General features: G+C 45.5%; 1 protein-coding gene across 2 annotated transcripts in view; it reads right to left on the reverse strand.

Annotated features, from left to right (window-relative positions):
- Positions 1 to 14645, reverse strand: part of Eefsec (eukaryotic elongation factor, selenocysteine-tRNA specific) — a 214039-nt gene that overhangs the window by 124487 nt on the left and 74907 nt on the right. For both annotated transcript variants that reach the window (XM_028854210.2, XM_037203905.1), the window contains exon 2: positions 8460 to 8667. In XM_028854210.2, coding sequence (XP_028710043.1) covers positions 8460 to 8667 — 208 coding nt within the window. The remainder of the gene's footprint in view (positions 1 to 8459; positions 8668 to 14645) is intronic.

A 14645-nucleotide genomic window follows, 5' to 3' on the forward strand; every position in this document is an offset into this window, starting at 1 on the left:
TGACGTTTCAAAAGCCAACACCAGGCCCAGTGTCTCACTCTCTCTGCCTGCTGCCTGCAGACCAGGATGGAAGCTCTCAGTACTGCTCCAGCACCATGCCTGCCTGCCACCACACTCTGCCATGACAATGGGCTCATCTTCTGAAACTGTAAGCAATCCCCCAATTAAATGCTTTCTTTTAAAAGTTGCCTTGGTCACAGTGTCTCTTCAGAGCAATAAAACAGTAACTGTCTTAGGGTTACTATTGCAATGATGAAACACCATGACCAAAAATAACCTGGAGAGGAAAGGATTTACTTGGCTTACACTTCTGCATCACTGTTCATCGAAGGAAGTCAGTACAGGAATGAAAACAGAGCAGGAACCTGGAGGCAGGAACTGATTTGGAGATCATGGAGGAGTGCTGCTTACTGGCTTGCTCAGTCTGCGTTTAGGGATGGCACCACACACAATGGACAGGGCTCTCCCCCACTGTGGAGGTTTGAAAGAAAATGACCCCCAAGGGGAATGGCACTATTAGGAGGTGTGGCCTTATTGAAGAAAGTGTGTCACAGTGGAAGCAGGCTTTGAGGTCTCATATATGCTCAAGCCACACCCAATGTCTCAGACCACTTCTTGCTGCCTGCCGATCAAGATGTAGGACTCTCAGCTCCAGCACCATGTCTGCCTGCACACCACCATGTCCCACCATGATGATAATGGATTAAACTTCTGAAACTAACTAAATATTTTCCTTTATAAGAGTTGTTGGTCATGGTGTCTCTTCACAGCAACTGAAACTCTAAGACACTATTGAATCACTAATTAAGGAAATGCCCTACAGGCTTGCCTACAGCTTGATCTTCGAAAGGCATTATCTAAATTGAGATTTCCTCCTTTCAGATGACTTTAGTTTGTGTCAAGTTGTCATAAAACTGTCCTGTACAGTAGCGAAGACATAAAGTCAAAGGAAAGAAGGTAAACACCCCTGCCCTACTCTGCACCCAGCACTAGGCACATGCTCACCAAAGGATCCCAATGGCCAGGAGCAGGGCTGACATCCCTGTATCAGAGAAGCCAGGACTGGTCAGGGCTGCCAGAGGCCTAGTGCACCATCCTTCTGGAGTCAGAGTCCGGCATCTTCTCCACAGGAAACAGGGTGGAAGGGAGCTCTGGAACTAGAACCCAGCCCACCTACTCTTGTTCTGCTTCCCGGCTTTTAGGCCTAGGACCTGGTATTGTAGGTGTAGGTGTGTGTGTGTGTGTGTGTGTGTGTGTGTGTGTGTGTGTGTGTGTGTGTGTGCGCGCGCGCGCGCGCGCGCGCGCGCGCATGCAGAGGGCTCCAAGAATTTACCATAAAGTGCCTGGAAATTCAGTGGTTTTTATCCAGACCCTTCTGGGGAACACACTATTGGGTGCTTGACCATTTTCATCAGGCCAAGATGGTTGTGCTCTTTTCTAGGCCTGCTGCACATGAGGTATCCTGGCTCCTGGTCACAAAGAGAGGAACTGTCCGGGAATCCCTAGGCTGCAGCTGAGGTTCCAGAACAAGGACTTCAACCAGAGGACAGCCCTCAGTCTTGTAGGGTAGTCATGGCTGATCTTCTGAGCATTCAAGAACATCTCCTGACCCACTTCCATCTCCTCCAGTCTACTCACATAGATGTGTCATAGTGCTCACTGGCTCAGACTCACTGACTGTGCGTGCACGCTGACCTTCACCTGCATACAGAGAGTTCTAGATAACAGTAACACATATACATCTATTACATATAGATGGATTCATAAGCCGTGTAAAAGAAATCTAAGCAAACAGAACAGAAGTTTGAAGTTTGCAATAGTAGATATCAAAATAGCCACCATTTATCAAGTCTTGTTTTCTTGGCAGTCAAGCAACTTGCAAAACTGATTCTCTGGGGTAACTGTATGATCCAGCTGACTTAATGATCTGCGTGGGGGAATTCTTGGCACAGGACCAAGCTCCCTCATTACAGTTCTCCCTGCTAAGGTCCTGCTGCATGCAGGGTGCTATGTGCTTCCTATAGAAAGGTTATGAGGCTGAACTCACCAGCTCCCAATTCACAAAGAAACAGCACCTCAGGGAGGAAGTATTTCCCAAGAGCATGTGGCAGTTCACCACAGCAGTAGCAAGTGGCCACAACACCAGCATGATGCAGGCCTGTAGAGTCCACAGAGTCAGGAATGAATCCCTGGAGGCTGATAGTAAGTCCAATCCTAGGGAGGGTGTCAAAAATGAGGGGAGACTGGGGAATGCTGGGCTCTAAGTTGGCTGTAACAGAAAGAGGGAAATAGAAAGTATTTTAAGAGAAGAAAGAACCAGGAGTCTGGAAGAAAGATGCATCAAGCATGCTGTCAGATGATAACACTTAGTGGAAAAATAAACAGAAAAGCACAGAACACTGAACAGTGTCAATGTAGTGATAACAACTACCTCAAATTATGTCCATGTGGAAAAGACTGACAGGAATCCTGGGAGGAAGCATTTTAATTTGCTGCACCAGGGAGATTGGGAGTACATTTTTATCTTTTATTCTGATTTCTGTTAACATTGATAAATGTTTATGCAAGAGTAATTTTAAATGCTCTCAGAGATAAAGAAATCACAAAGAAAAACAATCAAAGAGTTTGACTACATGAAAATTAGAAACTTGAGATGTCAAAACAAAAGCAACTAAAATGGGGAGAAACAAATGCTGCTGCCTTGTTCCTACCAAGTGTGACGGGCAAAGGGTTAACAGCAACGTCCTCACTAAGATCAAAAAGAAAAGCTAACTATCAAGAGGCAAAGGGACAAAACACACATGCTCAAATCACACACATGAAAGTCCAACTGCTTAATACATGTCAGGAAAGTGTTCTGTCTCACCAGCAGTCACCTGCATACCAAAACAAGCACAGAACACTATCTCCATCTAAATTACCTTATACTCAGAGCCAAACTTGGCTGCAAGTACCCTTGTAAAATGGCAGACTCCCTTTGGAAAGTGTTCAAATGTTCAAAAAGGGTTTACGTTTTCATGACTTTTAATTCCAAGATCTCACAGCTGAGAATCTACCCTGACGGAATAACAAAATTGAATGTTGTGAAGAGGTAGGTGCTCAGTTCAGGTTCACTAGGTATAAGAAGGAAAACAGCCCAGTCTACAGGGTGAGAACAGACTACTCGAGAATCTGCTATATATAATGTTAATAACCACAGACACGAAAATGAAGAATATGCCGTGACTGCAATCATATTTTAAAGGAGCTGAATTCATATCACACTAACACATAAAAATTAGTTCTTCTAATATTTTATAGATGAGCAACCCAGAGTGAAACTAAAAGTGACTGCATTTGCAAAACTTCTGCATAAACAGAGATAAATCTAGCCACAGGAAGGACCTGAACAACGAAAGCTATGAAACACTGAAGAATTAAAGGTCAATAGTTCTCAACCTTCCTAATGCTGCCCTTTAATATAGTTCCTCATATTGTGGTGACCCTAACCATAAAATTATTTTTGTTGATACTTTATAACTGTAATTTTGTTACTGTTCTGAATTGTAAAGTAAATTATCTGCATTTTCCAATTGTCTTAGGTGATCCCTGTGAAAGGGTCATTAGGCACTGCTGTGGATATTGCTCTATATAAATAAAACACTGATGGCCAGTGACCAGGCAGGAAGTAGGTTGCCAGGCAGGAAGTAGGTGGGACAAGGAGAGAGGAGAAGTCTGGGAAGCGGAAGGCTGAGGAGGGAGACACTGCAGCCACCGCCAGGACAAGCAGCATGTAAAGACTCTGGTAAGCCACCAGCCATGTGGCAAGGTATAGATTTATAAAAATGGGTTAATTTAAGATAAAAGAACAGTTAGCAAGAAGCCTGCCACGGCCATACAGTTTATAAGTGATATAGGCATCTGAGTGATTATTTTATAAGTGGATTGTGGGACTGCGGGGCTTGGGGAACCTGGAGAGAAGCCCTCCAGCAACAAGGCACCCCCCCCCAAAAGGGGTTGCAACCCACAGGTTGAGAACCACTGACAGATGGGGAGACAGTCCATGTTTGTGGATTGGGAGACAATACTGTATAGGTATCAAATGTACCAAAGCTATCTTCAGATCACTATCAAAACTCTAGGAGCCTTTTTACAGACACAGATAAGCAGATCCTCACATTCATACAAAATTGTAGGGGTTCCATCCAGTCAGAACAATTTCAAAAAGGGCCAGAGCTATGAAGACTCTGCTTCCTGACTCCGAAACTCACTGCAAAGCTAGCTGTCAAAGAGGTGAGGTACTCCCATAAGCATAGGCATCTATATCAATGGACTAGAGTTGTAACGGTTTGAGTGAGCTTGTCCCCCACAGGCTCAGATACTTTGAATACTTGATCGCTGGTTGCACTCTTTTGGGGAGTTTAATAGTATAGCCTTGCTGGAGGAAGTATATTACTGGGGGTGAGCTTGGAGAATAAATGCCTTGTGCCTCTTTGGATTCACATTCTCTGCCTCCTGTTTGTGCATTTGAAGATAGGAGCTCTCAACTTCCTGCTTTTGTAGCCATGCCTCCTGCCATTAATGGATTCTTCTCCCTCTCGCACAGTAAGCCAAAATAAACCCTTCCTTCTATAAGTTGCCTTGGTCCTCAGAAAGCCAAGAACTAAATCTAAATGGAGGGTTAATTTTTTAGCAACAATAAAAGGAAGGGGTAATAAATGGTGCTGGGAAGACTGGACAGCTACATGCAAAAGAAGGAAACTGAACTCTCACTTCATACCACTGCAAAAGATACTAAAATAAACCAACAACCTACACATAAAAAAGACACTGGAGAACACATTCATGACATGGGATTTGAGAACAGTTTCACAGCTATGAATCCAAAACCACAGACAATAGCAGCAACATAAGGCAAATGAGAGAGATTTCACCACGATTCAGAACATTTGTATATCAAAGAAAGCAAAAAGCCTACAGGATTTCAAATCATATTTCAGACAGAGATTAATGTATAGATCTACAATTCAACAATGGGAAAACAACTCATTTTAAAGCTTGACAAAGGATGTAATCAACTATTTCTCTATGAAAATATAAAGGTGACCAACATCATGCTCGGCACCAGCCACAGTGAAAAGGCAAACTTTAACCGCAGTAAGGTGGCCCTTTACACAGCAAAGATGGCTGAGGAAGAAATGGAAACAGCCAGACATGGTGGTTTGAGCCTATAATCTCAGCACTTGAGCAAGAGGTTGGGGCAAGAAGTTTGCCCCAGATAGACCTAGGCTACACAGTGAGACCCTGTCTCAAGGAAAAGAGCAAGTGTTGAGAGACTATGGAGAGCCTGGAGCCCTCATGTACGGCTGCTGGGAACATGAATAGGACAGCTGCTATGCAGGCAGCTTGGCAGTGCCTCGGAAAGGATGGATATGGACTAGTGTACAAGCCACTCCCCTCTCCTAGATACCTGGGGACATGGCTCCAGAGGGACTAAAATCAGTCCCAGCAGTTCATCATTCCAACAGCTGAGAGAAGTCCATAGGCTGGTCAATGATGGAGCGGGGCGGGGCTAAACACACAGCACAAATACAACAGAGTGGGCTCTTCTGATACAGCTGTAACATAGATGGAACTTAAATGTTCTATGAAATCCATACACGACTCCACTTGAACAAGGCAAATCACCGAGACAGAGAGCAGAAAGGAAGCTGTGAGGAGAGAACAGGAGAGTTACTGTCTGGGAGTAGTTTACAAGGGATCATAGAAAGGTCTGGGTGGACATACACATTCTGAATACATTTTATATCATTGGATTATTCACTTACAAATGGTTAAAGTTACAGATTTGTGTATTTTACCCTAATTTAAAAAATCAAAACAACTTGAAAGAGAGTGTAGGTGCCACATCCCTGTGATCCCAGCACTTTGGAGGCTGAGGCAGAGGGTTTAGAGCTTGGGTTCAGCCTGGGCTACACAGGGATACCTATGTTTTCAAAGCAGCGCCTGTGGGAGCGTTGTTATATGTTTCAAAAGACAGGAAATTAGGAGCTCAAATGTCAGCAGCTGTTATTTTAAGAAAAAAAGTCTTTAGTTCTTCCTTTCAACTACTTGTCTGTATTTCCGAAGCCTTCTATTTCAATTGAAACTCCAAGTAGAGAAGAATAAGTTTTGTCTTAAACATTTTTCAGGTTTGGATCATACTGGGGTTCACCATTCCATATTTTTCTTCCTAAACAGAGATGTCCTCAAATTTAGTTTACAAGGACAGCAAAGGAAAGGAAATGACCCCTGAAAATGATGCAGATGAGTTCTTTCTTTCTTTCTTTCTTTTTTTTTTTTTTAATTATGTATACAGAGGAGAGTGCCAGGTCTCATTACAGATGGTTGTGAGCCACCATGTGGTTACAGGGAATTGAACTCAGGACCTCTGGAAGAGCAGCCAGTGCTCTTAACCTCTGAGCCATCTCTCCAGCCCGCAGGTGAGTTCTTAACAACTCAGCCTAGCACAGGGCTCCAGGATTCCACCCACAAGCGACAACCCTGCCCTCTGTGGCAGGGCCTCTAGGTGTGGGAGGAGGAAAAGGGCTCAGACACCCCTCTGATGACAATTTCCTCCGGCAAGATGATAAAGTTCATAATCTGACCTTCAGCCAATACATTAAACTAGGAAGTATGGTTTACAAACAAGTGAGGCTTTCCCTCACATGACTGTCAGAGCTGCAGGTGGTGCAGAGTGCCCTCAGGCTCCTGAAGGCCTGTCAATGAAGTGAGTGAGCTGGTGCTGTTGGGGTCTATGCAGGACTCCAAAATTCGTTTTCCCCTTTCTGACAAGTAAATAAAATGGCAAGGAGATCAAATAACTCACTAAAAAGAAGATATAATTTTTTATCTTCCTTTTTACAGTCTCATATCCACTTCCGTTAGGAATAACGAAGTCTGAATTCTTATGCAACACTTATCTAAATGTGTCGATTTTATCAGATTGATGAATTTTGCTAACAAAAGACAGTGCAAGGAAATCTTTTATGACATATATGGCCCATTCACAGGGCTGAAGCTTTAATTTAACCAACTTGAGCATTCTGAGGGAGAGCTGCAGGTGTTGGATCAGGGGGAAAAAAATCATAAACGGGAAGGCATATCAATCTTGATGACAGGGAAACAAAAACCCTCTCTACTTGCTTGCCCTCCGCAGGCTGGAGAAGGAGAGGCACGAGGAGAGGGTGTTGTCTCAGGCAGCATAGCAGAGAGACGGCAGCCCTGTCTCCCAGTGACGGCTCTTCAGAACTGACCAGAAGGAACAACCAGAGAGGGAGAGAGAGTCGGAGAACAATGAGGCCCGCCAGCGCTGTATGCCCAGCAAGGACACTAACTCATGTTCTTGGCCACATCAGAAATCAGTAAGTTCTGTGGTCCCCTGAGCAACCAGGTGGCTTATAGTACTGTGGTCTCCACCTCTCACTTCCTAACTCTGCCCATAGCTCTGATACCTTGCTGCCCCGACTGCAACCAGAGGCAACTGGGGTCTCCTACATCTCCCCTTCTACCTCCTGCATTACCTCAACCATAGACACCTCTTCTCTCCCTGGGAAAAGCCCACAACACAATAACTTACCTCCTCTTTCTTTCCCCTGTAGCCCCTGATTCCATCAACAAGGCCAGCTTTCCCCTGTAGCTGGTGATGGTCCAAGGTGAAACCTCATTTGACTACTCCCTGCTCAGAGTTCTTCAGGAACATGCCAACTCTCTCTCACAAGATAAAGCTGCAAATGCTCTGGCTGCCAGCAGCAGCAGTCACATGTCTGCAGTTACCCTTTTGCAGGGCTCTAGGATTTTTGTTCTGAGTTGACAGCGGAGCTGTGGTTGGAGAACATGACACCCAGGCTCCAGTGCTGAGGCCTGGCTATGACAAGGGCAGGACCGGGTCTTCACGGAGCAACACGGAGGGGCCCTTGGACTAGGTTCCTAGGCCTTGAAAGCCACACATCTGGCTATAAAGTGCAGCACCTGTACCTGGCCCTCAGCACACACACAGGGGCATGTACCACGGCTCAGATGGTACATGACATGATGGGGCCGGGCGGTGGTGGTGCATACCTTTAATCCCAGCATTCGGGAGGCAGAGGCAGGCGGATCTCTGTGAATTTGAGGCTACAGAGCGAGATACAGGACAACCAGGGCTACACAGAGAAAACCCTGTCTCAAAATACCAAAAAGAAAGAAAAAGTGACAATGATGGAGACTCCCCAGAGGATACCAACCTCCAACTATGCCACTCCCACAAGTGAGGGTACCCCATTTCCTTATGCTCCAGTACTTTCTGGAACCTTAACCGCATGTTAGCCTTGAGTCAGCTTCATGCAGCCACAGCTGTGACAACAGGCAGCACTCTGCCCCCCAGGACGTGAGGCTAACCTGCCTGTCCCGAGGTTAAATGAGCAAGCACCTTACACATGAGCTGTCATTAGCGAACCTACTTGGTGTTCTCAAGAGTCTTCTGCATCTTCTTGGTCATTCTGTCAATCGCTGCCTGCCTCTTCCCTTCCGCTAACAGGTCTATCTTGTTCAGCACCACAACCAGCTTCTGGCAGGCGATCTGGCCAATCACAAGGCACTCTGCGGACTGTGTCTGCATTCCCTTGGTCACATCAATCACGAGCATCATCAGATCAATGATCTGGGCACCTGGGGCAATAAAAGGTAAGGTTAGGAGAAGAGTTGGCTTAGTGAGCCTCACAGGAAGTCACCATCCCCCGTCCCAGCAAAGCATTGCAATAGTGGGCAGACTGGGGAGAATGCTGGATACTTCCTGCCCCATCCAAGTGAGTATTCTGACTGGTAGAACCTCATCAAGGCAAAAGAGCAGCAGGAGATGGGAGGAAACTGAGGGTCTTCTCAGGGGCCTGTGGCTGTGCACAGCAGGACTGAGTTTCGGTGAAGGATGCCTGACTCCAGAGTCCCGCCCCCCTCTGCTGTACCACTGCTCTCATTTTCATTTCATTCAGTAAGGGCAGATGTTGCACAGGAAAACTCGAATACCTAGCTACCTGCCCTTACTAAGAAAGACAGCAAGGCTTAAAAAATACAGGCCTCCAGCAATGTGTGAGAATTAGAGATGCAGAGCGCTTCTTCCCAAAACACCTAGGTTACCTACAATTGCCTTAAGACTGATGCTCATGATCTACTAACTTTGGTCCTACGCTCTGTTTATGGAGCCTCTGCTCTTTCTAGGAGGTTGGCACACAGAACTGCTGAACAGACAGCTGGCTGTGAACACATGTATAGCACGCCTGAGCTGAACAAGCAGGTCTCATATGACAGGGCAGTCAGTGAAGAGAAGGTACCAGCCACCTTGTTAGAAGCACAGGTGTTAAGAAACAGAATGACTATGCCATTTGTAAGGGGACTTAGAGGACTTCAAATTATTCAATTCAATATTTTAGAAATAATATTATAAATAATATTAGGGAAAGTTAGGGAAAGCAGGAAAACAGATATGTCCCCCTCTGAAATGAATGGTAATTACATCTTCAGTTTACAAGACCTCCTCCTAAGGACTTCAGGACCACACTATGATCACTAGCAAGTCTGTAGAAGTGAAAGACTGAAGACAAGACTCCCTCTGAAAGGGAGTCTGACGACCAACCCCACCTACTGCTGTGGGAGAGAAAGGCCAGGAAATGACCTTCTGTCACGGTTGCCATACCAGCAATGTGTGCTAAGGTAGTATGCTTAATCCTCATTACCCTGTTTCAGATGCAGAAAGGCTCAAACCATGGCAGTACATGTTCTAGGTCACATGGCCACCTGGCACCAAAGGGAACTACTCTGCCTGCTGCTCCCAGAGGCCTCCTAGTCAGTGCTAGCCAAAGCTCTGGCCCCAAGGAGCAGGAGTGTGTCTAAGTGTAGGCAGGCTTGGCATGGCCCAGCATGGTCAGGCAAGGATGCAATGCAGTTAGAAGGACAGGTGTATGCAGCAGCATCAACAGCAGCATATCCTTGTTTAAGTCACTGGGTGGTAGTACCCCAGATCCCACCTACAGCTGTGGGAGGGACACTGACTCTCCCATTTCTATGAAGAGAATTATTTCTACAACCCAACAGCTTTTCCCAGAATGGAGGTAACGGTCTCCCACTATGCAATGGATACCAACTAGCCTCTGGTAACCATCTCCATTCCAATTCAAGTCAGTTGTTCTCGAAGGACACAGCCTCAGACTGGCCCTCCACAATTCATCTTCTAGTGTCCCCCAAAAGAACTTGCTAAAAATACATAACTGATTCATACTGCTGGAGACCTTTAGAGTGGTATGAAAACATCTTGGAGACAGGTATCAAAATGTACATAATTGGAACTGAGAGATTGCCCAGCAATTAAGAATACTGGCTGCTCTTGCTGAGGACCAGGGTTTGATTCCCAGAAACCAAATGGTGGCTCACAACTGCCTATAACTCCAGTTCCATGGGATCTGATACCCTCTTCTGGCTCCAAGAACACTATACACATGGTGTACAGACATACATGCAGGCAAAACACCAATATGTAAAATAAAATGGAAAGAAAATAGATATGATCTTTGACCCAGGCAAGCTTGTAGACACACAGGACACACTTACAACACATCTATTGTTACTGAAGTTGGAGACCACGTAAATGTCATCAGTAGGGAACAAGCTTAAAAATGATAGTTATACCATGAAATAGAATAGTACATAGCCACTGCTTCTACTATAAAATAGTCTGCAGTGGAGTAGAAGAGCAGAGGGCAGAGTTACGTGTGTTATAACCCATGTGGAAGATTGCGCCTGCGCCTGCATATGCACTGCAGATGAATGAGCTTTTGCTTCTACACACATGAAATATCCAAGGAATTATTTTAAAAAAATAGAGTGAGAAAAGAGTGGTAGGAATCCACATACATTCTGTTACTTTCCATTTCAAATGAGAGTATAAGGAATCTAGTAATAGTTTAAGTATTTAAATCAAAGAATGAAACACAGACCTGGCAGAGTTGCTTTCCTATTAAAAGACCCCATTGCCCTCAGAACACACAAGGTTCCCAATGTGGCCTCCAGTCTTCCTTCTTTTTAACCAGTGGTAGCTTTACCATGGCTACACAAACCTTACCCCCTGGTTGCATGGTGCTCCCTTGTCTCCCATGAGATAAGTCTGAGCCCATCCCACCAATAAGAGGCACCTAACCACCTATCAAATGTTCCCACACATAGTAGGCCTTGAATCTGGTTCCAGGACCATGGAGTTGGCTCTGTAGCCACTAGAGGAGCTAAAGCCTGTAGGCAAACCATGAAGGGGGCATGTGTCATGTCCTGGGCACCTGTCTCTGTACAGACTCAGAGCAGAACAGCCCAGTACTTGATTCTGCAGATCTCTGGCTCAGGGCTAATTCCAGCTGTCCAGGTTCTCTCAGAACTTTAGCTCCACCAAGAACTTCACAGATGAGGAAAACAGGACTTTGAAGAAGTAGAATGAGTGTCTGTGTTTTACACCGAATGCATCATAGCAGAGATCTCAACACCTGTACCTGAGCTCTCACCCACTGTGCCACACATGTCGTTCCCATGGGGACCTGAGAGGCCCAACAAATCCCCATCTTTAGTTCCTCCCCAGGCTCCACTTGAGAATCATAGTACCCCTGTATTGATGCTCACCTGTGCCTGCCTGGCCTTTGCTGCACTCTGTCCAGGTTACTTGCTCCAGTCTTACTGCCATGGTCCTGGTCCAACTCACCCAAGGCTGAGTTCTCACCTGAAGCCTGCCTTTCGATATTTATGCAAAACACAAGACCCAGCTTGGGCACCATTTAATAAGCCCTTGTTGGGGTGAATTGTACGATGTTAGTACCCCCACCTCTTCCATTCTGTTGACTAGAAGTCTATTCTTTTTCTCAAAATCTAATTTCCAAAGTACATATAACTATCCAGAGCCTCACTTGCCTGGCTGGTGGAGAGACCAGCTTATGAGCTCCACACATCAGGCCCTCTCTCATGCTGGAATCTTGGCGACAGAAAGTGAAACTGACCACTACACCTAACTGCTAGTGCAGCCAGGACCCAAGCACCAGGAGCCTGCAGTCTTATCTGGCATCCACAAATGGCCTTTGTTGTAGCAAGCACACAGCTCTGCTCCAGGAGATCCTCTGCAGCATGGCAGCACCAGGAACTTCTAAGAAAAGCAGAGGTCAGGGCCGCTTGACTGTCGCACTGAGAACAAGGGCACTGCTGGAAACCGGGTCAGCTCCAGGGAGATGCCCACTGTCCGGCAGCCGCTCCTAGTTCCTCCCGCTCTTTATCAGACATTTGATCAGGCAACCGGAAGTGATACGACTGGCCTTCCTTGCCTTTTTCAAACTCTCTAGTATGTTCATGGAATGAATCAGACAGTGTCCTTCCCAATTCCCACGAACCCAGGGTAGAAAATCACCCTGAGACTAGAGGGACAGACCGAGCGAGTGGGTGGGAAATAAGACAAAAACCCAAGGCTTACAAGGGACCCTCTATACTTAGCCATCTATCAGGGCTTTTCATCAGTCATTCTGACCACAGAACCCTTGAAAGGTTTGCAGAGCAATTATGACAGGGTTAAAGTTCCTCCCTACTTAAAAAATTACAATCTTCAATTCTGTAGATTACATATCTTAATCATTTCAAAAATAAAAATAACAAAAAACCGTACAAAGGTCGGCATTTAACAAAGTCTGAGCTATCTGTGGAGATGTAATTTTCTTTCTGGGGTTGGAGGAAAAAAACCATTCAGAAAACAATGTTTTGGCTGGGGAAAATGATATAAAACCTTAAACATATTTTAGCATCTATAAAATCAGATTTTCTTTTTTAAAAAAATCAAAAGGAGCAAGCATTCTAAGAAGGGGAAATAATATTAAATTTAAAATAGTGAAAAATTTTGTTTTCAGCTCTTGACTTTTTAGGTACCCAGTAACCTTGTAAATATACTGTTGTCATCTAAGTGAAGCTGCGGTGATAACTTATTCCTATTTTTTAAAAAAGGTTTTATTTTTATTATTTTTAATTATGGATAGGTGTGTGTGTGTGTGTGTGTCCAAGTGAACGTGTGAGTGCAGGTGACTTGCAGAGGCCACAGGCCCGTGATCCTCTGGAGCTGCCTGACATGGCTGCAGGGAACCAGTGCCTCAGCTGTCTCCTCTGTGGAGAGAAATGCTGACAGCACCTGTGTTGGAACGGCACAATGCCATAGCAGCCCCTCGAATGTTTGCAGCCATCACGGTTTCTCTTCTTACGGCTGTCGCCACATGTGCTATGGAGGTCTATGCTCCTCCTGGTTTAGCTGCAGCCCAACCTGAGATAAAGAGGTACTACAGATGACAAAAAAAAAAAAAAAAAAAAAAAAAAAAAAGCCCCAGGAAGGTTGAAAATCTAGTCAAGGTCAAGGAGCAAAGATTTCGGGAGAATGAAGCTCAGTCCACTGACATCTCTCTATCAGAATACTCCATATCATGCCAGCAAGATGTCAGCCAGAACCAAAGAACCTTCATGTCCATGGGCAGTGCATGCACATAGGTTCCCGCCCCTGCAGATGCTCAGGAAAGATAGAGGCAGAGTCCAGGGGGCATGCCTAGATGAGGCTCCTGGCGGGCCAAGGACGTCCCATCCTCACTGTACCATACCGATTCATCACTCATTATACTACTTGTCTCCCCATTTTATGGTAAATAAGATTATGGCTCTAGCAAGTTAGATAACTTCCTAAAACCACCTTGCCAACAGGTAGAAGCCAATAATAGTCAGATGTCAACACAGGTCATAGCTGTCTCTACATTGACTCTCAGTGCGCTCTCTCTCTCTCTCTCTCTCTCTCTCTCTCTCTCTCTCTCTGTGTGTGTGTGTGTGTGTGTGTGTGTGTGTGTGTGTGTGTGTGTGTGTGAAGACTTACATCATGTCACAGCCATTTGGCTTTGCTAAGGAGAATCTACTAGGGTATATAATGGTTGACGCATTTCTGTTTTTCTCTTCTCCAGAAGTGTCCCTGAAGTAGGACAAGCCTGGACAGTAAGGGACTACTGTGAATCCCTGGTGTTTCTGTGCAGCTCACATACACCCACAGGCCTGTGCTCCCCACATCAATGTAGCAAGGAAGGACTGCTACCACCATTTCCCAGGAGTACATGAGGTAGCCCCTTAGCAGGCATCAGATGTCAGTGACAGCCTGAAGCACTGTGTCTGCCACCGGAATAAGAATCCGTATTTTGTCAACCGACCTACAAAGATGGAATCCTCCAAACACCTGGGCCAAATGCTGAGTAGATAGTCTGGTGGAAGAGGCTGAGCAGGTGATAGTGACATCTCCCCGAGTCACCCAGAACTCTAGATGCAAGCAGTACTGAGACCTTCTGTTCCTGAGGTAAAGACTAAGTGACCAAGTGGCCCAGAAGGACAAGTGCCAGGTATTTATACCCAGAGTACCAGGGTGGGAGTGCAGCCAACCTAGGTCCAGCCCATAAACAGCAGCCACTATTAGAATGAACTAGATGGAGCCAAGACTGGACTTGGAACAGGAGTCACTTAGTGTTGTGAGGTTTGAATGCATGGCCAACACCACCATTCAAGAAGTCCACAGAAAATCTTTTCAACTTAGCACATGAAGTAAGACAGGGCTTACATCCAAT

Source organism: Peromyscus leucopus, chromosome 3, assembly GCF_004664715.2.
Source record: "Peromyscus leucopus breed LL Stock chromosome 3, UCI_PerLeu_2.1, whole genome shotgun sequence".
Taxonomy (NCBI): domain Eukaryota; kingdom Metazoa; phylum Chordata; class Mammalia; order Rodentia; family Cricetidae; genus Peromyscus; species Peromyscus leucopus.